This window comes from Balaenoptera physalus (genome assembly GCF_965194825.1).
Source record: "Balaenoptera physalus genome assembly, chromosome: 16".
NCBI lineage: Eukaryota > Metazoa > Chordata > Mammalia > Artiodactyla > Balaenopteridae > Balaenoptera > Balaenoptera physalus.
In genome coordinates, this window is record NC_138898.1 from 72,537,564 (window position 1) to 72,565,276 (window position 27,713).

Genomic DNA, 27,713 nt, shown 5'->3' on the forward strand with positions numbered 1-27,713 from the left:
GCTACCTTGACCACGGTAACCAGCATAACCCAATAAAGTTGGCATAAAAAACTAAACTAGGGACTTCCCTGGTGGTCCAGTGGGTAAGACTCTGTGCCCGGGTTCGATCCCTGGTCGGGGAACTAGATCCCACATGCTGCAACTAAGAGTTCGCATGCTGCAACTAAACATGCCGCAACGAAGATCCTGCGTGCCGCAACTAAGACCCAGCACAGCCAAAATAATTAATTAATTAATTAAAACAAAATGAAACTATAGTAAACTTAGAGTCTAAATTTAAAGATCCTAAATAAAATATTTAATACTATTTAATTCTTGGCATAGTCATATTGGTTCAAATAGACTCTTTTTAGTGTGAAAGAAGCAATCTAGAGATAAAAATAACAAAGAACATTTTGGTCAATATAACAAAATATAAAAACAAAGATAAAAATTAGCCAGCAAGGAACTGTGAAATCTAGAAAGTATACATTTCAGTTACCTAACCCAATGTAAATGGATTGAAATTTTCTACTGAAAGGAAAAGACTTATCAGACTGGATACATGTATAATTCTAGGCATTGTACAAGAGAAACTTATTAGGTTAAAAATAAAAGAGGCAAAGATATACCCCCAAAACACACATGCATATAAAACAGGGCCTTAATAATAATATCAAAAGAAATAGGACTCAAAGTAAAAAGCATAAACAGGAGGAAGAGGGGAAAAGATTAGACTAATTTACACACTCACCAGTGTGTGTAAATTAGTCTAATCTTTCTCCAGAGAATGTTACCAATATGTACCAAAAGTGTTAATGACCTTTTTGGCTTAAGAATTTTTACTAAGGAATTATTTAAGAATATTTGTATATATTTAGCTAAATTGATATTCATTGTATCAGTATTTAATACTAATGAAAAATTGGAAACAACCTGAATGACTGCCAATTAGGGTTTTTGTAAGTAAAACATATCCATGTGATGGGATGCTGTACAGTGATTAAAATGTCACAATGTCTGGGGTAATGGAAATGTCCTACCTCTTGACTGGGATGGTGCCTAGACAGGTGCACACATTTTTCAAAACTCATGAAACTGTATGCTTAAAATCTGTACGTTACTGTATGTGAATTATACTTCAATAAAAAGTCACAGTGATTAAAATGTTATTGACATGGGACTATATAGTCATTATAAATGAAGAAAGCAGACAACAAAGGACATGTATGATATATCAACAAATATACAAAAAAAACACACATGTAGAAAAACACAAGACCACATTTCCTAAACACATTTTGGTGGCCACTTGTCAGTTCTGCTCAGTGTTTTATTCCAGATTGCTGCCCGCAGAACTCTGAAGATTGGGAATTTCTGTAACTGGTTTCTACAATACAGTCTTGTTTTTGGTGACACTTTACCTCCAGCGTGGACTCAGCCTTCCCGCTTAATTTGGTTAAAATCAAACCTGAGCGAAGGCTTGGGTATAACTGTAAGCAATTATAGTTGCTTCTAGATGTGGTTACTCTTTGTTGTTTTTTTTTTTGGCCACACAGCATGCGGGATCTTAGTTCCCCAACCAGAGATAGAATCCGCATCCCTTGCAGTGGAAGTGCGGAGTCTTAACCACTGGGCCGCCAGGGAGGTCCCTAGATGTGGTTACTCTTAATATGTTCCATCAGCTGGGAGCCAGCTTAGTCCTCCAAATGGGAATCTTCAGGTGTTCTTGGTAAGATTCTGGCCCCTGTTGACCAGTTCACCTTTGGCCTCAGAGGAGGGACGTCCTAGCTCTGCCAATCCAGGCCCCACCCATTTCCTGCCTGAGCACTAGTGGCAGTAGGACATCCCTGTCATCAGAGAAAGGGCCCACCTCCTCTTACATGGCATTGTCTGGTCTCCTTGGCTCAGAAAAAGCAACATAACAGTCAGCTGCACTCTTCTCAAAGCCTGGGTTGTTTAGTCTTTCATAACCCCAAGCGGGGACAGCCCACGGTTCGGTTCTGACGATGCTCCAAGACTGTCTAGCTCCTTCCAGGAGCTGAAGCAACAGTTAAGGTTGAATATCCCTCTTGGCATCATGGTAAGATCTCATCATCACCTGAGGGCAAAACTCATCTATAACTCTCAAGGATAAATAATATTAGGGGCAAATCAGCCTAAACAGTACAGATACACACACACACACACACACACACAATCTCTCTCATTTATCTATTACCTATCTAAATCTGGCAGTGCACCAGGACTATTATTTACTACTAAACACTGCAGTCTGTAACTTCTACATTCACAACAAAAGTGCTCAATAACCAGGTGTATGTTCCAAAGGGCAAAAGGACGCCTTACAAGGGGGCTGGACGCACTCTGAGGGTTGGCCTGGATAGCTCAAAGGCTAGGCTGTCATTAAACATTTAAAGAGCTACTGTATAGATTTTTGGTATAGCTTCAAAGGACAGAATCAGGACTGAGGACCATCTGTGCAGGCTAAGGAAGAACAGCCCAAACTGACCACCTGATTCCTGTATACGGATATTAGCTCCCCTCCCAGGAGAGCAAAGACCAGTTGTCATGGATGCTGCAGAGGTGATATCTGTGGTAGGTGTGCTTTTCCTCCCATGTTGGTTATTCTTTTACTAATTAGTGTTGTTTGGTTGCATGCAACAGAAACCACCTTGAGTTGGCTTGTTATAAAGAAATTTATTGAAAAGGGTATAATGTACTTTAGAGAATTGGAAGAAACCTTCCCAAACAACCAGACCAGTTGTATTTGATTTTGGTTCTTGTGTTGTTTTGGCCCTAAATTCAAATTCCGGAAGGAGAGACATTATGTGGTGAAGCTTAAGTTACCTAACCAGCCCTTGGTTGGGACTTGAAAGTGTTCCCTCTTTAGGGAACTAAATACAGTGGGGGTGGGATGGCTTTTTGATGGAGAATTGAGGCACTGCTAACCCCAAAAGGAGGCAGAGATGTTTGCAGATCAAAACAGCACATGTCCACTACCATTTCTAAATGCTACTTTGCAGAATACAGACAGGTTGAATGCTTAAGGATTATTTGGATAGCCTGTTAAGAACAGACCTCACCTGAAGAGCTACAGACAAGGGTCTGGGGGTCTGTATTTCGATGTCCTTTGGGTAATTCTGCGGGGGAGCCAAGTTTGGAAACCAACAAAAGGTCCTATAGTAGGGTGGTTCTGAAACCAGAATGGTGGGGTTTGAATTCCAGGTTTGCCACTAACTAGCTGAATAATCTTGGGCGAGTTACCCCACCTCTCTGCCTCAGTTTCCTTTTCTGTAAGAAGAGGATAAAATAACACCCTCCTAACAGGGTTCAGGTGAGGATTAAATGAGTTAGTCCATGTTAAGGGCTTCTTGCTGTGCCTGGCACATAGTAAGTGCTAATTAATATTGTTACCACCAATAGTCCTTCCGAATCTTAGAGGGTGAGTTTCAAAAGTCTAGCCTTATTTTTGGCATGGCATGCTTCCATCTTGCTTGTCACAAAATGGAAATACAAAGGCACCTCCCATGGGCTGGTCCGGGCAAAAGTCTAATAAAAATGATAGTAATGTGGCAAAGTGCAATTCTTTGACTGTGAAATGAACTCCACCGGATTCTTCTTCTCCCATTTGCCATGTGCCACTGATGGCATCCACAGTGCAGAATGCACATGTAAAGGTCAGAACGAATTGCTTCTCAACAGCCCTCTGTCCCTCACTGTCACAAAGACACAGAGCTTCATGCTGTGGAGGAAGAAGCAAATCCACGGTGTGCAGCATCTGGGGAATGGAAACCAACTGTTTCTCCCGTGCACAAAGAGGACAGGTGGTGGGACTAAATGAGGTGGGGGTGTCCTGTCTTATGAATTATTTTGGCTTCTCCTGGTTGTGGGGTGGGACCAGCCTCAGAGCCTGATTAAGGGAATTTCCCAGAAGACCTCAGCCTGTGGAGGCTGCAGACTTGGGGGAAATAGAGAAATCAAAGGCAGATGACCCTGGAGAAAGGCAGCCTGGAGGGATGTGAAAGGAGCTGGTCCTGGAGTCAGAAGGCCCGTCCTCCCCCAACTTCAGTGGTCTGGGATTCTAGGATGTCCAAGTATTTTACTTAAATAATATCTAAGAACCAGCATTCATAGATATGATTCTGTTTTAAGCACTTTACATGTAACATCTCTTTATTCTTCGTTACACTCTATGAGGTGATTACCCGTTGTTATCAATCTCATTTTACAGATAAGGAAACTGAGCTCTCAGAGACTGAGGGACCTGCCCAGGGTTCCATGACCAGTGAGTGGCTGAGCCAGGATTCACCAGGCACTCTGGCCCGGGTCTGTGCGCTTACCCAGCACCCCGAACTGCTTTGTTACTTCAACCCTGTTCACCTGGAAAATCTAACTGAAGCAGACAACCCTCTTCTCTGAGAACCTCCTTCCCAGATCTGCGCCCCCAGAGGCTGTCTGAACCCATGGCCTTGGTTCTGCTGGGTCCAGATACATGTGGACATCTGCCCCAAACTGGACCAATCAGACTTCCTCTTCTAAGAATTTAGAATTTGGGTTCAAAAGTGCTGCCTTTAGTCTGGGCTGGTCATATAGTTTTTGAAAACTGTTTATTATACATGAAAAGTGTCCATCTTGATGAATTCTCACACAGCAAACATTTCTCTGTAACCAGAACCCCAGAAGCCCTTCTGTGCTCCCTTGTAATCCCTACACCTCCAAACCCTTTCATCAAGGTAACAACTACCCAGGCCAACAGCCATTTGCTTGCTTTCTTTATTTTATTGAACTATTTTATCTTATTTTGGAAGGAACACTTAACATGAGATCTACCCTCTTAATACACTTTTAAGTGTATGATACAGTATTGTTGATTGTAGATGCAGTGTTGTACAGATCTCTAGAGCTCACGCATCCTTTTTTTTTTTTTTTTTTTAATGTTTCTTTTGGCTGCGCTGCACGGCATGCAGGATCTTAGTTCCCGACCAGGGATTGAACCTGCGCCCCATGCAGTGGAAGTGCGGAGTCTTAAGCACTGGACCACCAGGGAAGTCCCTAGAGCTTACTCATCTTGAAACTGAACTTTATGCCCATTGATTAGTAACTCCCCGTTCCCCCCCTTCACCCCAGCTTTTAGCATCCATCATTCTACTCTTTGATTCTATGATATGACTATTTTAGATACCTCATATGATTGGAATTATGCAATATTTGTCTTTCTGTGTCTGGCTTATTTCATCCCATGTTGCAGAATTTCTTTCTTTATTAAGCCTGAATAATAGTTCATTGTATGTATATGCCACGTTTTCTTTATCCATTCCTCTCTTGGTGGACATTTAGGTTGTTTCCTCACCATTGTGAATAATGCTGCAGTGAACATAGGAGTGCTAAAGTCTCTCAAAGATCCTAATTTCAATTATTTTGGATAAATACCCAGAAGCGGAATTGCTGGATCATATAGTAGTTCTATTTTTTACTTTCTGAGGAACCTCCAAATGGTCTAAGGACTTGGGTAGACATTTATCCGAAGACATACAAGTGGGCAACATGTGTATGAAAAAATGCTCAGTAATCATCAGAAAATGCAAATCAAACCCACAGTGAGACCTCACACCTGGCAGGCTGGCTATTATCAAAACAAACTCCAGTGACAACAAATGTTGTCAACAAATGTTGGTGAGGATGTAGAGAAGGCCTTGCTCACCCTTGGCGGGAATGCAAAATAGTGCAGCCACTATAGAAAAGAGAGTGCCTGCTTTGAACGCTATGCAAATGGAATTGTACAGGAGACCCTCCCTAGTGTCTGGCTGCTTTCCTCAATGTTTTGTTTGTGGCCACCTGACTTTGAAAGGATGCGTGGTATTCCATTTATAAGGAGGTCTGGCTTCAGAGCCAGCCAGGACCAGGCAGTAAATGAGTGCTAACAGGGAGCGTCTATCTGGGGTGTGTGCACGCTGTCCGAAAGGGGCAGCCATTACTCAGCTTTCTATTTAAAAAAATCTCCTGTTCTTTAAAGGACCAAGATCCAGATTTTCCCGTTTTTCAGGAGATGCCTGAATTCCCCAAATGTGGATGCTGACAAATAATTCGAGAATTACATGTGTGGTATATTTTAAAAATATTTTTGCACTGGATTCATTCTGTGTACCACCAGTTTATAACCTCTGTAGGTGGGAACTGTCAGTGGAAGGTCGTGTCTCCGCCCCGTGCTCCCACCCCCTCCCTGCCGCCCCGACCAATGAAGGGAGAGGGAAAATATAGATTTAGTCAAATCATCCTTCTTTGAGGAGTGTGGAGGGAGCAACAGTCCAAGGCAGGGAGCTTCATAATTATGCAGAGGGCCCTTTTCCCTGGCCATGTGGTTGAGCTGTAAATTGACAGGGGCAGAGCCCTGATTAGGAAGCAGCTGCAGCAGCGCCCCCTGCTGTCCTTGCACTCTCTGTGTCTAGTGGGACCTGCAGGGGGTCCGGTAGTTACTTGCTTCACCTGCAATCTTCAAGGGGGTCATTCATCATTCCACATGTTTTTCAAGTGCCTGCTGCTACCAGGGACAGCAAGGTGAGGATTCAACTCGACTTCCTATGTTTGCTCAGTTGCCCCCCACCCCCCATCAGACCTCGCCATTCTTCATTCTTTTAAATAAGGAGAACCAGGCCAGGCTGCCCTTCTCTCAATTCAAGTCTCACCTTTGCTATATATTGAAAAACATTTCAAGAGGTTTTGTCATTTACTTGGCACCTTTCCCTGATTTCTGGGCAGAAATAGATTCTCCTATTTTTAAACAACTCCTGGTACTTTCAGCGGTAGTTTGGAGGTGAGGGCAGAGTGAAATGTTCAGGCTCAGGTGCCTGGTCTTGCTTGTTGATTAAAAGTATGGACTCTGGAGCTGGCCTGCCTGGGTTCAAATCTTGGCTCTGCTACTTACTGGCTGTGTGACTTTGGGTAAGTCACTTAACCTCTCTGTGCCCCAGTTTCTTCATTTTCAAGATGAGGATGGTACTCTACCTACTTTCCAGGGGTGTTGTATGAGATAAGCTAGTTTATGCAAAGAGCTTAAAACAGTGTCTTGCATGTTATGTGTTTGCTTGACTCAGAATCTTGGACCTGTTATTCCTTCAATCTCAGCCTTTAGGTTTAGGTTCTGGCTCTGCTCCTTAATTCTGCATCTCAGCCCTTCCTCAAGCAACTGTCTGTCTTTGATCCTCTTTACCCCTTAACTGTGAATCTCCAAAATTCTACTGAGCACGGGTCAATTCTTGGGACCTCTTCTGTGTTCCCAGACTTTCCCCACCCTAATATTCTCTCCATTGCCAACTCCTGTTGTACCTCCTAAATAATTGTAGGTAACATTTACAGGTGTACCTTGGAGATCTTGTGGGTCAGGTTCCAGACCACTGCAATAATGCGAATATCACACGGATTTTTTTGGTAAAGATTTATTATTTATTTATTTATTTATTTATGGCTGTGTTGGGTCTTAGTTGTGGCATGCAGGATCTTCGTTGAGGCATGCGGGCTCTTTGTTGTGGCACGCGGGCGTCTCTCTAGTTGTGGCATGCGGGTTTTCTCTTCTCTAGTTGTGGTGCGCAGGCTCTAGGGCGCGTGGGCTCTGTAGTTTGCGGCACACGGCCTCTCTCGTCGAGGCGCGCAAGCTCAGTAGTTGTGGCGCATGGGCTTAGTTGCCTCGCGGCACGTGGGATCTTAGTTCCCCGACCAGGGATCGAACCTGCGTCCCCTGCACTGGAAGGTGGATTCTTTACCACTGGACCACCAGGGAAGTCCGCACGTGGATTTTTTGATTTCCCATTGAATATAGAAATTATGTTCACACTATACTGTATTCTATTAAGTATGCAGTAGCATTATGTCTAAAAAACAATGTACATATCTTAATTTTAGAGTATGTTATTGCTAAAAGATGCTAGCTACCATGTGAGCTTTCAGTGAGTCATAATCTTTTTGCTGGTGGAGGGTTTGAAATATCTCAAGAATTACCAAAATGTGACATAAAGACAGGAAGTGAGCAAATGCTGTTGGAAGAATGGCACCGATAGAGTTGGTCGACACAGGGTTGCCACAGACCTTCGATTTGTAAGAAATTCAATACTTTTTCGGTGTAATAAAGCGAAGCGCAATAAAACGACTTGTGCCTGCACTAGCGCCTATCATATGTCAGGTTCTGTTCGAAGTGATTTACACACACTAACTCACTGAGTCGTCACCCCATGAGAAAGACACTATTTGTATGCCCATTTCATAGAGGAGGGACCTGAGGCAGAGAAGTCATCTGACTTGCCAGGTCACATGACGAATAAGCAGATCTGAACGTGGATTTGAACTTGGTCTGGCTCTAGAGTCTGCTCTTCACAATGATACACATGACCCAGTTCTCTCCATCCCCACAGACAGGACCTTAGTCCAGGCTCCACCCACCCTCCCTGGACCAGTAAGTAGTCTCTTGTCCTGATTCCCTGCTTCCTCTCTGTCTCGTCAGCCTGTCATTTCCGTATCGCTGTGGAGCCATCTTTCCAAAAACCAGAAGTGATCTTGTCATCATCCTTGCTGACGACACGTTAGTGGCTTCCCATTGTTTCTGAGGCAAAGTTGATTCTCTGACCTGGCTTGATAACAGGGTCCTCGTAAGCTTACCCATAGACACACCTGCTTATTCTGTTGTATGGGAATCTCAGAGGATTTGTGGCCCCTGCCATTCCCGCCATTCTCACAGGAGTCCCCTTTGGAAGACAAATGATATGGCCGCTCTACTCATAGGCCCTGCATGCTGTGGCCCCGGCCGTCCCTCCAGCCTCTTCCTGACCCCTCACTCCTCACCCCTGAGCTTCCTTCCTTCAGTCTCTTGTCCTCCCTAACAGCTCTCCCACCACCAGCATTTGCCTTGCTCTTACCTCTACCAGCTACTTCTTGTCTCTTCTTGCCCTTGCACTCAGTGAGTCTCAGGCCTGGTTGCATGTTTGAATCATCGGCAGAGCTTTATAACCGAATACTGGTGCCTGGGCCCATTGAAGACAAATGAAGTCAGAATCTCTGTTGATTCAAAGCCTCCCAGTTGATTTTAATGTGTGTTAAGGTTAAAAACCCTGGTTGACTTGTACTCATCCTCTAGGCCACAGCTCACCTCCTCAGAGAAGCCCTCCCTGACCTCCCTGACCAGGTCCGTTCCTCCTATTTTGCACTCTTATAGCCCCACATACCTCTCCTTGCTGTCACACATCATAGGGTCACTTAACATTTATTTATGGGACGACAGAGAGCCTAGAATCTGGGTCCAAGTCACCAGCTGTGTGACCTTGAACAAGTTACTTAACTTCTCTGTGCCTCAGTTTTCTCCCCTGTAAAATGGGGATAATAAACCTATTGTACAAGGTCAGTGAGGGTCAAATGAGTTAATTATATGTAAAGCTCTTAGAAGACTGCCTGGCATATGTTAGCTATTACAGTAAGTCCCCTACATATGAACCTTCAAGTTGTGAACTGTCAAAGATTCGAATGTGCGTTCACATGTCCAGTCACTAAGTTAGTTCACGTGTCTGGCATACATTATCACGTGCGTGCATCCTCTCCAAGTGGTTGTGCTTTTGTGTACTTTACAGTACTGTATAGAGTACAGTAGTACAGTATCTTTATTTCAAGCCCAGGATGTCCGGAAGCAAGCGTAAAAGCAGCAGTGGTGTAGCTGGTACTGCTAAGAAGCGCCAAGTGCCGAGAAAGGATGAAGAGAGACAAGAGGAAGAAGAAGTAACTGAAGAACCGAAGAGATACACGATGCAGGAAATGGCAAGGGGGTTTTCTTTATCTGAGGAGGCACTGTTAGTTTTTGAGGCACAGGACCCGGATGTAGAACGGTACACGAAGGTTGCAGCAACCGTTCAGCATGCAATCCAGTGCTACTATGTCATTTATGATGAGAAAAAAAGAGCTACTACCCAGACATCACTGGATTGTTTTTTTAAGAGGGTATATATAGAATTGAATCCAGCAAGGAACCAGAACCCGTGCCATCAGCGTCAGGCGTGAGTGAAATTGCAGCTTGCCCTCCGTCTCCTATTGCTGAGGATCCTTCAGCTCTACCATCTCCCACCTCCTCTCCCTCCTCCAGTCAGTAACTCTTCTTGCCTGTTCACTCGATGCCAGGCCCTGTATGCCAGCTGTTGTACTGTACTACTGTACTTTTCTAGGTACTGTATGGTAAGATTTAAAATGTTTTCTTTATTTTTTGTTTGTTTTTTATGTATTATTTGTGTGACAAGTATTATAAACCTATTACAGTACAGTACTATACAGCCGATTGTGTTAGTTGGGTACCTAGGCTAACTTTGTTGGACTTACGAACAAATTGCACTTAACGAACGCGCTCTCGGAATGGAACTTGTTCATACGTTGGGGACTTAACTGTACTATAATAATAATAATAATAATAATAGTAATAATTATCATCCCCCATTGGAATCTAGAAATCCCTGAAGGTGGGGACGGTGTCTGCTGTTGGCGTACTCCCCACCTAGGACAGTGCATGGCAAGTGACTGCTGAGCTGAGTGGTGTCCCAGTGATGTACTTGGTGACAGGGTGACAGGTCGGCATGCACAGGGCTCGTCTTCCTCAGTTAGGTTCCTTGTCTCTGTGGACCTAATGGTTTAGGACCCTTGTTTCTAGTGCCCAGAGTTAGGACCATTAGGATCAGAACCTCCGTGGGCTTGTGGTGTCCCAGGTGCCGATGGTGGCCTGAGAGGCGTTCGCTTCAGCAGTGTTCTGCGTGTCCTTCTGCATAAGGTCTCTTTCTGCTCTTCTGAAATGCAGGCTTGGGAGTGCCGAGGGCTTCTGTGGCAGAGGGAGCAGTCAGGAAGCCGAGCGCGGCGCCCTGAGCCCAGGAATCAAGCTGACAGCATCTTTGCGAGCTGAATAGCCCCGTGTCCTGGTCCTGCATTTGGGCGACCTGCACTCACTGGGCGGGAGGGGGTGCCCCTCCTTCTGTGGGCTGATGGCGCTGTGGGGGGAGGAGGGGCAGCGAGGGGAGAGGATGGGTATGTGTGTTTTGTGGCTGATGGAGGGTTTACTTATAAAGCAACGGTGTGATCCGTGGCAGTGTGTCTGTTCCCTGAGAGGCTGCTGTACACTGAGCAGTGAATTCACAGGAGGAGGCGGGCCAGAGCTGTGTGAACAGCCTGGATGGCAGAGGGTGTCAGCGCTTGAAAGGCCCCTGGGGAGTACCCAGCTTAACCCCCTTGTTTTCTGAAGGGGGAACTGAGACTGGAGCATGGAAGTGACTTGGCCAAGATCATAGATGTAGTTTTTATTTTGAGCTAACATCCATCAGGTACGTACTACCTGCCAGTCCCTGCGCTAAGCACAATATAATCATGATTTCATGAACCCTCACAAATCTAGAAAGCAGAAACATTTATTTATTTATTGTCATTCCACACGTACAGTGTTTACTAAGTGCCAGGCACCGTGCTGAGCTCTTTACAAATATTAACTCATTAAAATCTCATAATCCTATGAGATTTTTGTGTCAGGCAGCTGTTAAAGTTTTAAGTAATTCACTCCCCATAACAATCCCAGGAAATAACTATCATTATTGTCCCTGATGAACGGATGAGGAAACTGAAGTGTGTAGGGTATGGCCAAGGGACACAGCTAGTAAGTGGTGGAGCTGGCTTTAATCCAGGCAACCTGACACGGAGCCTCACCTCTTGTCTTATTTTATTTTTTATTTTTTTGGCTGCGCCGCACAGCGTGCAGGATCTCAGTTCCCTGACCAGGGATCGAACCCATGCCCCCTGCAGTGGAAGCATGGAGTCTTAACCACTGGACCCCCAGGGACATCCCTGGAGCCTCACCGTTTAAATACCCCACTAAACCTCCTCTTCATGGTGAACTGCACCCTATACCAGGCGGAGGGTCACCCGACCAGGTCTAGGCCTCACCTGCTGGAAAGGGTGTCGCTTCTCGTCCCCTGCCAACTCAGACACCAAACTGGAGCTGAATCTGCATGTCCAATGCCTGATGCCTTGAAGCCACTTAGAGTTGGGGCTAGCTTGTCCACACACACAGCCTTCCAGAAGAAGGAAGACAGCTCCTGTTTGCTGGGAGAATGAGGGCTCCCACTTTTACCTGAGGCTGGGTCTACACTTCTCCCTGAGGCTCCATGAATGGACACAGTTGCTGTTTCCTATGGTCTCCCTCCGTTGTACTAGTTGGTGGGTTATACTAGTTGGAGTTGGGATCTGGCAGGAGTTACAAACTCAGATGCCTGCAGGGACCCGCCAGTTGCAAGTGGGCTGGGTGGGGACCATTGAGCCCCACCCAAAGGGTGTGGCCAGGACTGGGCTCCAGCCCAGGGCTGCCCTCAGGAGAGCTGGCCCAGTGTTGCCACTTCTGAGCTCTTCACCAATGTTCTGTGTAAATCTGAGGGATACAATACCCCTGTAAAATCGTGGCTCCATGGCTGTGCGTCCCACCCCGAGGCCTGGAAATACCTCTCTGCAAGAGATTTGCATGTATGCCCCGGAGGATGGCATAACCAGGTTAAAAACCGCTGACTTAGCTATTGAATTGAAATCGCTCGTCTAAATAACATATAAATCCTGGAAAGGAGAAGACTAGCTTAACATTAGTGACAACCAAGAAGAGTTGAGGGGGGAGAAAACACAGCACTTTTCTGGAAGCACATAAAGGAAGGCTCAAATTACATGTGACTTCCTTCCCCCTCTTCTCTTTCTCTCTCCATCCCCCCACCCCACCCCTTTTACTGAGCTTCAGCTCCCAGCCACTGCACTGTTCCTTGTTCTAAATTCTGATTGGCCTAGTTCTTCCTTCATAAATTGCACGTCACTGACCAGACCTTGGTCCATTCAGCGCTGGCTGGAAGCCTGAGGTCAGATGCTTTACTGCCCACTGAGCTGGTGCTGTAGGTGGGAATTTTTGTAGAAGGGACAATAAGCAGGGTTGACAAAGACTGGCATTTCCAATACAATCTGGAAGAATATGTGGGTGGGAACAACCAAGAAAATTTTGAAAGTGGATGGTAATGCTGGGGTAGGGGTGGGTGGATATACAACGCATGTTTTTAGGTACTAAGATATTATAAACCTATGATATATTAAAATAGTATGGTACTGAGGCACATCTCTTAGTTAAGAGACAGCTCAGTGGAGCATAAGAGGAAACTTTAAAATGAACAAAGGATACAAGAGAAATTAGTGTATGATAAAAGAGGCATTTTAAATCAGCACAAGAAGATGCATTCCATACATTTGTTGCTACAACTTGCTAAACAGTAAGAAAAAATAAAGGCCTTTCTTCAAGAAGCTCCTGCTAAAATGAATTCCAAGGGCAATAATGATTTCAATGTAGAAAGTGAAACTGTAAGAGAATGAAGAAAATACTGGGAAGGACTTTCTAAATATAGCAGCAGAGACAGAGACCATAAAGGAAAAGGGAGAAATTGCACTTTATTTAAACACACACAAACAAATACACTTTCAGTGTTAGATGTTGAGAGAAAGACCATCAACAAAATTAAAAGGCAAATGAAAAACTGGGAAAATATTTACTGTATAGATCATAGATAAGTGGTTAATATTCTTTTTAAAATTGTGTAGGGAACCTGTTACAAATAATTTAGAAAGAAACCAACTTGAATTTAAACATGGACAAAGAATATGGACAGAAAATTAACAATAACAGTGAACATTTAAAAATATTTACTTCCACCAGTGACTATTAGGCAGTTTTCATGCAGTAGTGCATTGAACCCTCGCATCAAGTTAGGAATTAGATATTATTATTATCCCATTTTTAGATGAAGAAACTAAGACTTAAAAGGGTTAAGTAATTCGCCTCAGAGTCCAAAAGCTATTGTAATAACTGTGAGAGCTGGGCCTTAAGTTTGAACGTGGCTGTTAATTAACCCCTAATATAGACATTGACTCCAGTGCAGATTGTAACCCAGGAAATCATATTTAAAATTCTACCAAAGTTGACACAACAGAAGCTTGCCTTTAATGGAACAATTACTTATTTGCCCAAGGGGCGGGGGTAGTAGCAGGCGTGGTGTATCAAACCATTCCTCAGGCACACGAACATCTGCACAGCGTTATCAGTACTATTCACTCTCTTCTCCGGGAACATAATGAAAGATCTTCACCAAATTATAGTGTCCCCCTTTCAACTGTGTAATTACAGCTTCTAACATTCTACACATTTCGTGTTCACAGAATCTCAGTCCACAACATCCCGATTAAGGTTTCCCTGCCTCTTTGTCTCTCGGGAATTCTTGGCGTTCTGTTTGCAGTCTGGGGCATGGTGGTGCTGTCGGGTTACCCAGTGTGCTGGTACGTGCTGTGGGAGTTTCGTGGTACCCAGATAAACACGAAAATATTCTACTTTCATCAAAACTTTACAGAGGTATATATGGAGAAGTCGTACTCCCTTGCACTTTGTTCCCTCCTGCCTTCCTAGAGAAACACTTTTTTTAGCTTCTCTTGCAGCCTCTCCTTCTAGCATTTGTTTATGCAGGTGTGAGTAATTTAGAGTATACTTTCTTATCCCGCCTTAGTTTCTCACCCAAAAGGTAGTATGCGACACACACTCTTCTGCACCTTGGGTTTGGCTTTTTTCCTTTTTCGATTTCACTTAAAAATAAACCCTTAAGATTTTTCCATATTAGTGCAGAGAACTCTTCATTTTTATACCTGAATAGTAGACCATTGTGTAACTGCACTATGATTTATTTAAGCACGTCCCTATCTATGACACTTGGCTCATTTAAAGTCTTTTGCTATTATAAGCGATGCTGCAGTGAACAACCGTGTACGTATATAATTTCCTATGTATGTGGGCTTATCTCCAGGATCAGTTCGCAGAAGTGGAACGACTGGGTCAGAAGGGGAGAAGCATTTGGAATTTTGATAGAGGTGCCCAGTTGCCCCCAAGGGTAATACCAGTCGGCCGACCTACCAGGCATATGTGTATCTGTGTTTCCACAGCTTGTTAATGGAGACCGTTGGGATGAACATCTTAAAATTTTATTTTAAGAGTTGTCTATTTCATTTTTAAGGTGTATTAGAAAAAACATAATTTGTACATCAATCCCACAAGTTCACACTCTTAGAGAGTTTTATTTTAAAACAGGTTTAAGTAAAAGTGGCAAGCCGAGTTAAAGAAAAGCGCCAAGTAATAAATAATATTATAGGTAGTATGTAGACGTGCAAAAATATGACAACTCAAGACTGAAGTTTGGGAAGTTTTACCATGATTATATTTTCTCTTTGGAGTAATAAAATCAGGAGCCTGTACTTCCTGTGTACAGGGCACTGTGCTGGGAGGTTTAATCATCACAACCAATCTGTGAGGTGGGTACTATTTTCATCTCCATTTCATGGACAAGGAACCAGAGACTCAGAGTGCTTAAGTCACTTGCCCGAGGCCACACAGTTAACTCCAGAGCCCGTGTTTGTAAACTTCCTTCTGTTCTGACAGTATTTTCAAACGAGATCTCCAGGTTCGCCTTGCTGTCGACCTGCCAGGAAGCATACCTTCCAGGCTTTTGTAGCCTGTAAAGGTCCAGGGATGACACAGTCTGAATTTACAGGTTGCTCTGACTTCCTACTCTGACTGATGCTGTTGGTGTGGGCTTTCATGACCTTTGTGTTTCAACACAGCTTCTGTATTCCTGCAGCTTTGCCTCAGCTCAGCCGGATTTCAGCCCACCTGTGCACAAGGCCACACAGCCCATTCAGATGGAGAAAGGCTATTTTAGGTTTTGATTTAGAGGTTTAAAGTTTCGTGTTTTTTTTTTTTTTTGGTTTCTCATCCCTGCTTCCTTCCTCCTTACCTGCATGTGCCTGGAGTCAGGTGATAAACTGAAGATGCTGAGCTGGGTTCGGCCTGTCCTTTGGTCCTGGGGAGTATCTGTTCACAGTGAAGACTCTGGTTTGGGGGTGGGGGTGGGGAGCTCCAAGTGACCTGACTCTGGCTGGTGCTGCATTTGTGTGGGATGAAGGGTGTCACTATCTGTAACCCCCTGTTGGGTGGGAGACCCTCTGGGAAGGCTGAGGAGCAGGAGGCAGCCAGGTGACACTCGGGCATCCCCACTCTGTTGCCTGCATCTTTGGAGCCTGACAAACTTGATTCCACTCCTGTCTCTCCCACTTCCTTACTTTGTGACCTTGGACAAGTTACTTCTCTAAGCCTCTGTTTAGTCATCTGGAATACCAGGATAATAACTCCTCTCTCATTGGCCATTATGAAGCTTTAATGGTGTTACATGGAACACTTAGCACAGTGCTTGGCAGAGAGTCTGCTGAATCATGGTGGCAGTAAGAGTCACAATAGTTGATTATCATTTTGTTGTTGTTATTTGGCAATCTCTTGGATCAGAATCAGAAGTGGAAGAAAACTTGGAATCCAAGTTTGCCTAGTACAAAGCATGATGGAGCTCAACCCCATGAAACAGTGGGTAGAAGAATCATGCCAGGACCCTGTGGGAACCTGGTTCCTAAGGGTGGGAGAGATGACCAGGGACACTGGAAATCAAGTGGTGATGCTGGGGTAGGGATATGACAGTTTCTAACCCATTTCTTTTTTTTTTTAATTTTTAAATTTTATTTTATTTATTTTTTTATACAGCAGGTTCTTATTAGTCATCAATTTTATACACATCAGTGTATACATGTCAATCCCAATCTCCCAATTCATCCCACCACCATCCCCACCCCCCCGCGGCTTTTCCCCCTTGGTGTCCATACATTTGTTCTCTACATCTGTGTCTCAACTTCTGCCCTGCAAACCGGTTCATCTGTACCATTTTTCTAGGTTCCACATACATGCGTTAATATATGATATTTGTTTTTCTCACTTCACTCTGTATGACAGTCTCTAGATCCATCCACGTCTCAACAAATGACCCAGTTTCATTCCTTTTTATGGCTGAGTAATATTCCGTCGTATATATGTACCACAACTTCTTTATCCGTTCGTCTGTTGATGGGCATTTAGGTTGCTTCCATGACCTGGCTATTGTAAATAGTGCTGCAGTGAACATTGGGGTGCATGTGTCTTTTTGAATTATAGTTTTCTCTGGGTATATGCCCAGTAGTGGGATTGCTGGGTCATATGGTAATTCTATTTTTAGTTTTTTAAGGAACCTCCATACTGTTCTCCATAGTGGCTGTATCAATTTACATTCCCACCAACAGTGCAAGAGTGTTCCCTTTTCTCCACACCCTCTCCAGCATTTGTTGTTTGTAGATTTTCTGATGATGCCCATTCTAACTGGTGTGAGGTGATACCTCATTGTAGTTTTGATTTGCATGTCTCTAATAATTAGTGATATTGAGCAGCTTTTCATGTGCTTCTTGGCCATCTGTATGTCTTCTTTGGAGAAATGTCTATTTAGGTCTTCTGCCCATTTTTGGATTGGGTTGTTTGTTTCTTTAATATTGAGCTGCATGAGCTGTTTATATATTTTGGAGATTAATCCTTTGTCCGTTGATTCGTTTGCAAATATTTTCTCCCATTCTGAGGGTTGTCTTTTCGTCTTGTTTATGGTTTCCTTTGCTGTGCAAAAGCTTTGAGGTTTCATTAGGTCCCATTTGTTTATTTTTGTTTTTATTTCCATTACTCTAGGAGGTGGATCAAAAAAGATCTTGCTGTGATTTATGTCAAAGAGTGTTCTTCCTATGTTTTCCTCAAAGAGTTTTACAGTGTCTGGTCTTACATTTAGATCTCGAATCCATTTTGAGTTTATTTTTATGTATGGTGTTAGGGAGTGTTCTAATTTCATTCTTTTACATGTAGCTGTCCAGTTTTTCCAGCACCACTTATTGAAGAGACTGTTTTTTCTCCATTGCATATCCTTGCCTCCTTTGTCATAGATTAGTTGACCATAGGTGCGTGGGTTTATCTCTGGGCTTTCTATCTTGTTCCTTCGATCTATGTTTCTGTTTTTGTGCCAGTACCATATTGTCTTGATTACTATAGCTTTGTAGTATAGTCTGAAGTCAGAGAGTCTGATTCCTCCCGCTCCATTTTTTTCCCTCAAGACTGCTTTGGCTATTCGGGGTCTTTTGTGTCTCCATACAAATTTTAAGATTTTTTGTTCTAGTTCCGTAAAAAATGCCATTGGTAATTTGATAGGGATTGCATTGAATCTGTAGATTGTTTTGGGTAGTGTAGTCATTTTCACAATGTTGATTCTTCCAATCCAAGAACATGGTATATCTCCCATCTGTTGGTATCATCTTTAATTTCTTTCATCAGCGTCTTATAGTTTTCTGCATACAGGTCTTTTGTCTCCCTAGGTAGGTTTATTCCTAGGTATTTTATTCTTTTTGTTTTCTCTTTCAGATTTTTCATCATTAGCGTATAGGAATGCAAGAGATTTCTGTGCATTAATTTTGTATCCTGCAACTTCACCAAATTCATTGATTAGCTCTAGTAGTTTTCTGGTGGCATCTTTAGGATTCTCTATGTATAGTATCATGTCATCTGCAAACAGTGACAGTTTTACTTCTTCTTTTCCAATTTGTATTCCTTTTATTTCTTTTTCTTCTCTGATTGCCATGGCTAGGACTTCCAAAACTATGTTGAGTAATAGTGGTGAGAGTGGACATCTTTGTCTTGTTCCTGATCTTAGAGGAAATGCTTTCAGTTTTTCACCATTGAGAATGATGTTTGCTGTGGGTTTGTCGTATATGACCTTTATTATCTTGAGGTAGGTTCCCTCTATGCCCACTTTCTGGAGAGTTTTTTTCATAAGTGGGTGTTGAATTTTGTCAAAAGCTTTTTCTGCATCAATTGAGATGATCATATGGTTTTTATTCCTTAATTTGTTAACATGGTGTATCACATTGATTGCTTTGCATATATTGAAGAATCCTTGCATCTCTGGTATAAATCCCACTTGATCATGGTGTCTGATCCTTTTAATGTGCTGTTGGATTCTGTTTGCTAGTATTTTGTTCAGGATTTTTGCATCTATGCTCATCAGTGATATTGGTCTGTAATTTTCTTTTTTTGTAGTATCTTTGTCTGGTTTTGGTCTCAGGTTGATGGTGGCTTCGTAGAATGAATTTGGGAGTGTTTCTCCCTCTGCAATTTTTTGGAAGAGTTGAGAAGGATGGATGTTAGCTCTTCTCTAAATGTTTGGTAGAATTCACCTGTGAAGCCATCTGATCCTTGACTTTTGTTTGTTGGAAGATTTTTAATTACGGTTTCAATTTCATTACTTTTGATAGGTCTGTTTATATTTTCTAATTCTTCCTGGTTCAGTCTTGGAAAATTGTACCTTTCCAAGAATTTGTCCATTTCTTCGTGGTTGTGCATTTTATTGGCATATAGTTGTTTGTAGTAGTCTTTTATAATCCTTTGTATTTCTGCAGTGTCAGTTGTGATTTCTCCTTTTTCATTTCTAATTTTATTGATTTGCGTCCTCTTTTTTTTCTTGATGAGTCTGGCTAAGGGTTTATCAATTTGGTTTATCTTCTCAAAGAACCAGCTTTTAGTTTTATTGATCTTTGCTATTGTTTTCTTTGTTTCTATTTCATTTATATCTGCTCTGATCTTTATGATTTCTTTCCTTCTACTGACTTTGGGTTTTCTTTGTTCTTCTTTCTCTAGTTATTTTAAGTGTAGGGTTAGGTTGTTTATTTGAGAGTTTTCTTGTTTCTTGAGGTAAGATTGAATTGCTATAAACTTGCCTCTTAGAACTGCTTTCACTGTGTCCCATAGGTTTTGGGTTGTCATGTTTTGATTGTCATTTTTTTCTATGTATTTCTTTATTTCTTCTTTGATTTCTTCAGTGATCTCTTGCTTATTTAGTAGTGCACTGTTTAGCGTCCATGTATTTGTGTTTTTTACAGTTTTTTTGCTGTAATTGATTTCCAATCTTATAACGCTGTGGTCAGAAAAGATGCTTGATAAGATTTCAATTTTCTTAAATTTTCAGAGGCTTGATTTGTGACCCAAGATGTGATCTATCCTGGAGACTGTTCTGTGTGCACTTGAGGAGAAAGTGTATTCTGCCACTTTTGGGTGGAATGTTCTATAAATATGAATTAGATCTATCTGGTCTATCGTGTCATTTAAAGGTTGTGTTTCGTTATTTATTTTCTGTTTGGATGATCTGTCCATTGGTGTAAGTGGGGTGTTAAAGTCCCCTACTATTATTGTGTTACTGTTGATTTCTCCTTTCATGGTTATTATCATTTGCCTTATGTATTGAGGTGCTCCTACGTTGAGTGCATAAACATTTATAATTGTTATATTCTTCTTGGATTGATCCTTTGATCATTATGTAGTGTCCCTCATCTCTTGTAACAGTCTTTATTTTAAAGTCTATTTTATCTGATGCGAGTATTGCTACTTCAGATTTCTTTTGATTTCCATTTGCATGGAGTATCTCTTTCCATCCCCTCACTTTCAGTTTGTATGTGTCCCTAGGTCTGAAGTGGGTCTCTTGTAGGCAGCATATATATGGGTCTTGTTTTTGTATCCATTCAGCCAGTCTGTGTCTTTTGGTTGGGGCATTTAATCCATTTACATTCAAGGTTATTATCGATATGTATGTTCCTATTACCATTTTCTTAGTTGTTTTGAGTTTGTTTTTGTGGGTCTTTTTCTTCTCATGTGTTTCCTGCTTAGAGAAGTTTCTTTAGCATTTGTTGTAAAGCTGGTTTGGTGGTGCTGAATTCTCTTAGCTTTTGCTTGTCTGAAAAACTTTTGACTTCTCCATCAAGTCTGAATGAGATCCTTGCTCAGTAGAGTAATCTTGGTTGTAGGTTTTTCTCTTTCATGACTTTAAGTATATCCTGCCACTCCCTTCTGGCCTGCAGAGTTTCTGCTGAAAAATCAGCTGATAACCTTATGGGGATTCCTTTGTATGTTATTTTTTGTTTTTCCCTTGCTGCTTTTAGTATTTTTTCTTTGAATTTAATTTTGGTTAGTTTAATATGTGTCTTGGTGTGTTTTTCCTAAGGTTTATCCTGTATGGGACTCTCTGTGCTTCCTGGACTTGGGTGACTATTTCCTTTTCCATGTTAGGGAAGTTTTCAACTATAATCTCTTCAAATATTTTCTCAGAACCTTTCTTTTTCTCTTCTTCTTCTGGGACCCCTATAATTTGAATGTTGCTGCATTTAGTGTTGTCCCAGAGGTCTCTGAGATTGTCTTCAATTCTTTTCATTCTCTTTTCTTTATTCCACTCCTCAGCAGTTATTCCACCATTTTGTCTTCCAGCTCACTTATTCATTCTTCTGCCTCAGTTATTCTGTTATTGATTCCTTCTAGTGTATTTTTATTTTTCATTTCAGTTATTGTGTTGTTCATCTCTGTTCTTTAGTTCTTCTAGATCTTTGTTAAGCATTTCTTGTATTTTCTCAATCCATGCCTCCATTCTATTTCTGAGATTCTGGATCATCTTTACTATCATTACTCTGAATTCTTTTTCAGGTAGATGCCTATTTCCTCTTCATTTATTTGGTTTTGTAGGTTTTTACCTTGCTCCTTCATCTGTGACATATTTTTTTGCTGTCTCTCTCTTTTTTTTTTTTTTAATGAATGGGATTGTGTTCCTGTCTTACTGGTTGTTTGGCCTGAGGCTTCCAACACTGGAGTTTGTAGGCTATTGCGTAGAGCTGGGTCTTGGTGCTGAGATGAGGAACTCTGTGACATCTCACTCTGATGAATATTCCCTGGGGTCTGAGGTTCTCTGTTAGTCCAGTGGTTTGGACTCAGAGCTCCCACCGCAGGAGCTTCATCCCGACCCTGGGCTCATGAACCAAGATCCCACAAGCTGCATGGGGTGGCAAAAAAAAAAAGAAAAAAAGAACACTAACAAAGTAAAAAATAAAATTAGACTAGGAAACTAACAGATATGTTAGAAAGAATAGAAAAATAAAAATATAGATGAATAAACAACTGAAAGGTATATCAGTACCACAATAGTAAAAAAGAGGAGGAGGGAAAAGAAAATAAAAGGGGTGGGGGAAGGCCTTGGCTGTGGAGAGTGGGACCTAAGCAAGGGCAAGGTTTGGGTGGTGGGCAGGGCCTATGCTCAGGACCCGCAGGGCAGGAAAAGGCCCTGGGGGCTGTGGGGGGTGGGGCTTAGGCTCAAGGAACAGAAGGGGCCCAGGCGTGCCCCCCACCCCTGGTCTCAGAGGGAAGGGGACCTCACCTGGGAGCCCTGCAGGCTTCCTGGGCTCGAGTGGGCGGGGCAAACACCCTCCTCTCCTCTCCTGCTCCTCTGGTCTCGGAGGGCCCCTCCCGCCTGCCTCTCCTGGTCTCCCCGGCCTCCCTCCTATGCCCCTAAGGACCCACGTGGCCTGGAGGGGGCTTTGGAGGGCAGGGGACCCGGCCTGGGAGCTCAGCAGGCTCCCCGGGCCCGAGTGGGCGGGGCCGTCACCCTCTGCTCCTCTTCTGCTCTTCCCAGAGAGTCCCTCCCACCTGCCTCTCCTAATCTCCCTGGCTTCAGCGGTGCCTATCCTGTCTGGCCTCCACTTCTCCTCCCCCCTCAGTCCCCCTACAACCTACCGGTTCACTATGGGGTGCCTCCCATCTCCTTGGGTGTCAGAGTCCCCCACCAGTGGCCGGCAGGCACCCTAGTTGTGGGGAGAAGCCAACTCCTCATCTTCCCACACTGCCATCTTGACTCTCCCTCCTGCACTGTTGTTTCTTGACTGCTTCTCCCTTGTGTCTGCATCCCCTCTCTACCCTGATTAGCAACTGTTTGAACCTGCCCTTTGGAACTCAGGGAAGGTCATGGAGGCTGAACAGAAAGGCTCCCATGCCCAGGAGCCCCGCAGGGTCCTGCTCGTTTCAATAGTATGTGGTCAGAAATGCTTGAATCCTCCTCCCTGAGATTCCTCACTAAGATTTATCCATGGAGGAAAGTGCAAAGCCAGCAAAGAGCAACTTTATTGTTAGTTGGGGTTTTGCTTCAAATCTTGAAGTAGAGCTCATGAGGCCCTTGGGAACTCCTTTTTTCTATGTTAGGTAGGCCTAAGGACATTTAAAACATACTCAAAACTAATTCTTGGCTCCTATAGGTTAACATATCAGGGAACCCAGAAGGAAATACAAAACCAAGAGGAGAGAGAGAACTTGTCCTAGGGCTTGGAGTGGAGCTGGTCCAGACCATTCATGCCCAACCTCCTTAGGGTGAGGCCACGGCCACCCAGCAGCCTCCTGGGAGAGGGAGAGAAAGAGAAAGATGGTGGCGCAGCTTTTAAAGCCTGTGCAGGCTCCACCCACCGAGGCTGGGCCAATCAGTGTCTTGGACTCTGACCAACCAGATAGGTTCTCCTCCATTGAGGCTGAGTAGAGGAGTGAGAGAAGCCTTGAGCTCCCCCTTCAGGCCAATACCAGTGGTGAACAGGTGTTTCTTTTTAGGCAGATTTGAGACACTCATTTCTCAACTTTAAGGTGAATTCTCAAAGGCCAGGGAAGTGTCTTACGGCACAGAGCACTGGGACTATTTCCAAGAACCAGATGTATTTCTGCGTCTCATTGCCTAAGAATGGAAACATGGCCGGTTAAGCCATCAACTGGGAGCCTTTAGTTTCCTTTTTTGATTTCCAAAAAATTGTTACTAGGGTAGCACCTCAATCCTCGAGCAGGACAAGTGGCTCCTGGGGTCCTTCTGCAGCCTGGGAGCCCTGCAGGGTCCCACAGCCAGAGCAGAGCTGACCCAGCCTCTTAAACTTGGCTGTTCAGAGCTGTGCAAGGGCCAACACTTCATCTGCCTCACCTCAGAGGCTTGGAATGTCATGAAAGAAACTTTGTAACTCATTAAGAAGATGCAGGCCAACGAAAGCGTTCAGGGATGGACGGGAGTTTAGGCAAGCTTGTTGAGACAGAGTTTTCAAGCAGCAAAATTCACTTTCTTTACATATAGTAAAATTCACCGCAGTTGATATATAGCACATTCCAGTCACCCCGTAGAAGTTCCCACATTCTGTCCCTTTGTTGTCAATCCCCTTTCCACCCCCAATCCTTCTTAACCACTGATCTATTTTCTGTCCCCATAGTTTTTCCTTTTCTAGAATGTCATTTAAATGGAATCATATAGCGTGTAGCCTTTGATTTAAACAGAATCAAACAGCATGTGTTTGACAGCTTTATCTTACCCTAATGCTTTTGAGATTCATGAATGTTACCTGTATCAGTAATTCATCCCTTCTTACTGCTGAGAAGTATTCCGTTGTGTGGACATGCCACACTTTGTTTATCCATTCACACGTTGAATGTTGAATACTTTGGTTGTTTCCAGACTTTGGCTATTATAAGTAAAGTAGCTATAAACTTTCAGGTTTTTCTGTGGATAGATGTATTCATTTCACATCTAGGAGTGGGACTACTGGGTCATATGTTATAAGGGTATGTTTATAAGAAACTGCCACACTGTTTTCCGGAGAGGTGCTACCATTTTGCATTCTCCCCAGCACCGTAGGAGAGTCCCAATAGTGTTCTCTCCACTTGGTATTGTCAGTATCAATTTTCTAAAATTTTAGCCATTCTGGAAGGTATAAGGATTATTTTTAAATGTTGTAAATAACAGTTTCCTAAGGAGAAATGCTCATCATTTTAATCGCACATAAAATAATTTCTACTTATTCTGTCAATTTATTTGCTTACTTGTTCATTTTCTGTCTCTATTAGAATATGTTTTTAAAAGGCACCTGCATCAATATATAAATGTGAATGGATGAATGAATGAATGAATGAATGAATTAGGAGATGGGTAGCATATAGCAAAGGCTAGAACATCAGATCAGCCCTGGGTTGGAACCTAGGGCCCATGATTTTAAATTTTCTCTTTCACAGAGAAAGCAACTTTCAGGCTGGGATGGGAAAGAGAAGAAGGAATTTTTTGGTTAGAGTAGCTCTTGAAGGAGAAAGACATCATGCAGAGCCAGAGAGTCATGAAGGGCATGGCATATTTGGGGGTATGAGCAAGTCCTGTGTACTGGAAACATAGTGTGTGTTTGGGGGCATAGTTGGGATCACATGGGGGATCTAGTAATAATAATGCAAAAGCTTATACTGCTTACTGTGTGTCAGGCTGTTCTAAGATCTCTACGTAGGTTAATTCATTTGTTTTTCCCAATGGTCGTATAACTTATATCATTCTCTCCATCATACGGACAAGGAAAATGAAGCACAAAGAAATTAAATAACTTGTCCCAAATTATGCATCAAAGAAGAGCCCAGGCAGTTTATGCTTCAAAGTCTGGACCTTTAACTACTGCACTACATTGCCAGGTTAGGAAGGACATGTTAGTTAGTTAAGGAATGGTGTAAGCTGCTGTAACAAATAGCCCCCAAATATAGTGACTTGAACAAGACAGAAGGTAGGTTTTCTCTCAGATGTCTGTCCGAAAGTACAAAGTCCAGGGCTGGTGGGTCCAAGTTTGTGTCCAAGGTGGTCACTTCCACTTCTCACCATCTTCCAGCCAGTGGGAAGGGAAAAAGGGGCCCTGGAGGCGTACACCTTCCTTTTAAAGGAATGACTGAAACACGTACATCCCGTTGGCCAGAACTCAATCACATGGACACACCAAGCTGCAAGGGAGACTGGGAAATGTGGTCTATAGTTGGGCAGCCAAGGTCTCTGCTAAGACTCAAGGGTTCTGTTATTGAAAGGAAGAATGGGTATTGGTGGAAAACTAGTAGTCTCTGTCACAACCTGTAGACTATTCATTGGACTTTGAACTCTGTCCCGTAGATGATGAGGTCCTACTGGGGAGGTTTCATGCCCAGACTTGGGTTTTAGATCACCCAGAAGTTGCTTGGCTGATAAAGGAGAGAGAGGTAGGAGCAAGGGGACCTGTTTACCTGATCTGTCTGGTGTTTTGTTTGCCGTCCGTGGAGTCCTTGCTGCAGACAAGAGTCAGTAGGTTGGGTTCCCAGATGGAGGACTTGCAGGCACAGTGAGTGTGCTGGGGCAGGATGGGAGCCATCAGCTGTCTTAGTCATTCATTCAATGATTACTTGTCAAGCACCGTGTTTGGGCACAGAGCTCCAGTGATGGTCCCAACAAGTATGATGAATGCTGGGGGCCGAGTTCACTTCTCTAGGAGTTCTCCAGTGATGCTCAGTGCAGTGTGAAACCGTGGCATGCCACACTGATGCCAGCCTCTTTTGTTTGTTTCTTTTGACCTTAGGACCCCCGAAGCAAACACAAGTTCAAGATCCACACATACTCCAGCCCCACGTTTTGTGACCACTGTGGGTCACTGCTGTATGGACTCATCCACCAGGGGATGAAATGTGACAGTAAGTACATTTGCTCTCTGGCAGCCTCTGCTGACTGGGCTGCTTCCTCATGGTCTACAGCACATTCTCCCAAGTCCTGGGTGGGCTGGGTACCACTTGTTTGTTGCTGAGTAACAATAACCATTTATGTAGCTCATGATTCTGCAAGGCTGTCCTTTGGGCCTGGGCTGGGCTTACTCATGCCTATGTGGTGGGTTAGCAGGTTGGTGAGGGGCTGTCTGGGCCTGGAGCGCCTCACCCACCTGTCCGCAAGGATGACTGGCTGTCACCTGGATGATGGGAATGACGGGGGTTGGGGGACCACGTGTCTTTCGTCCTGAGCAGGCTAGCCTGAGCTTGCTCACACGGAGGTCCCAAGTGCTTTAAGAGGGCAAGTCCCACTGATCAAAGCAAGTCACATGGCAAGGTTCACAGTCCGTGTGGGAGGGGACAGTCCACAGGTGTGGACACAGGGAGGCGTGGACAAATCGGGGCCATTCCTGCAGCCACGCACACAGCTGTTGCCAGCACTGATATGCGGGGCTGATGCCTTTCTCTGCAGAGAGGAAATCTGCCTCCCTTCAGCACCTACAGTTTATGCTAGAAGTGGGGCGGGCATGTGATTCTCTGACCAGGCTGGGGTGGGAAGAGGCAGGAGGGGGCAGGACTTCTCTTTACTAAGTGAAGGACTGAATGGCCTGAGGGGTGGGGGAGCCAGCAGGCTTTGAGAGCTGCAGCTGCAAAGGGGACGGGGTGGAGATGTGGGGCTCAGTGCTGGTGGCTCCCAGAGGCCTGTTGACCCCAGCAGGCTGAGCAGTCATGAGGCCAGACTGTCCCTGTCACAGGGGTCCTGAGGCCCAGAGGACAGAGAGAGAAACTCTCAGGGGCAGAGAGTGACAGAGAGGAGTATGGGTGTGGATAGGGAGGAAGGGAGCAAGAGACAGAGAGAAACACACAAGCACAGACAGGGACGGATTCAGGGGGCAGATGACATGTGTGCCCTGGTGTAGGGAGCGATGGGTGAGGCTACAGAGGGGCCCAGCTAGAGAGAGACTCAAGCAGGAGGGACAGACAGACGGACCAACAGACACAATGATTGGAAGTGACACAGAGAGAGATGCACTCAGACAGGCTCCTGCAGAGATACCGAGATGGAGAGAGAGCAGAGACAGGCAGAAACACACACATGGAGAGACACAGAAAGAGATGGAGACAAAGAGACGTGACACAGGCACAGAGCATGAAACAGACTTATTCATAGGTGCAGACGAGGCAGCGAGAGACACATGCTGAAGCAGAGGAGCAGAGACCAGGGAAGAGACGTACACCGATATGGGTACCGAGAGACAGAAACAGAAACAGGGCAAGAGCCACAGAGACATGCGTGGTGAATGGGGGCTCCCAGGTAGACACATAACAGAGGCAGGGAGAGAGTGGTGCAGGTGCCTTCTTCTTGTGG

General features: G+C 43.9%; 1 protein-coding gene and 2 long non-coding RNA genes across 5 annotated transcripts in view; 2 read left to right on the plus strand and 1 right to left on the minus strand.

Annotated features, from left to right (window-relative positions):
- LOC309645684 overlaps nucleotides 1-27,713 on the minus strand; it is a 594,963-nt gene that overhangs the window by 208,886 nt on the left and 358,364 nt on the right. The window lies entirely within an intron of this gene.
- PRKCB (protein kinase C beta) overlaps nucleotides 1-27,713 on the plus strand; it is a 315,654-nt gene that overhangs the window by 138,828 nt on the left and 149,113 nt on the right. For all 3 annotated transcript variants that reach the window (XM_082431039.1, XM_082431040.1, XM_082431041.1), the window contains exon 4: nucleotides 26,164-26,275. In XM_082431039.1, the coding sequence (XP_082287165.1) occupies nucleotides 26,164-26,275 (112 nt within the window). The remainder of the gene's footprint in view (nucleotides 1-26,163; nucleotides 26,276-27,713) is intronic.
- On the plus strand, nucleotides 102-13,136 carry LOC309645692. The gene is made up of 2 exons (XR_014255020.1): nucleotides 102-7,480; nucleotides 12,526-13,136. It is a non-coding gene; the product is annotated as an uncharacterized lncRNA (long non-coding RNA).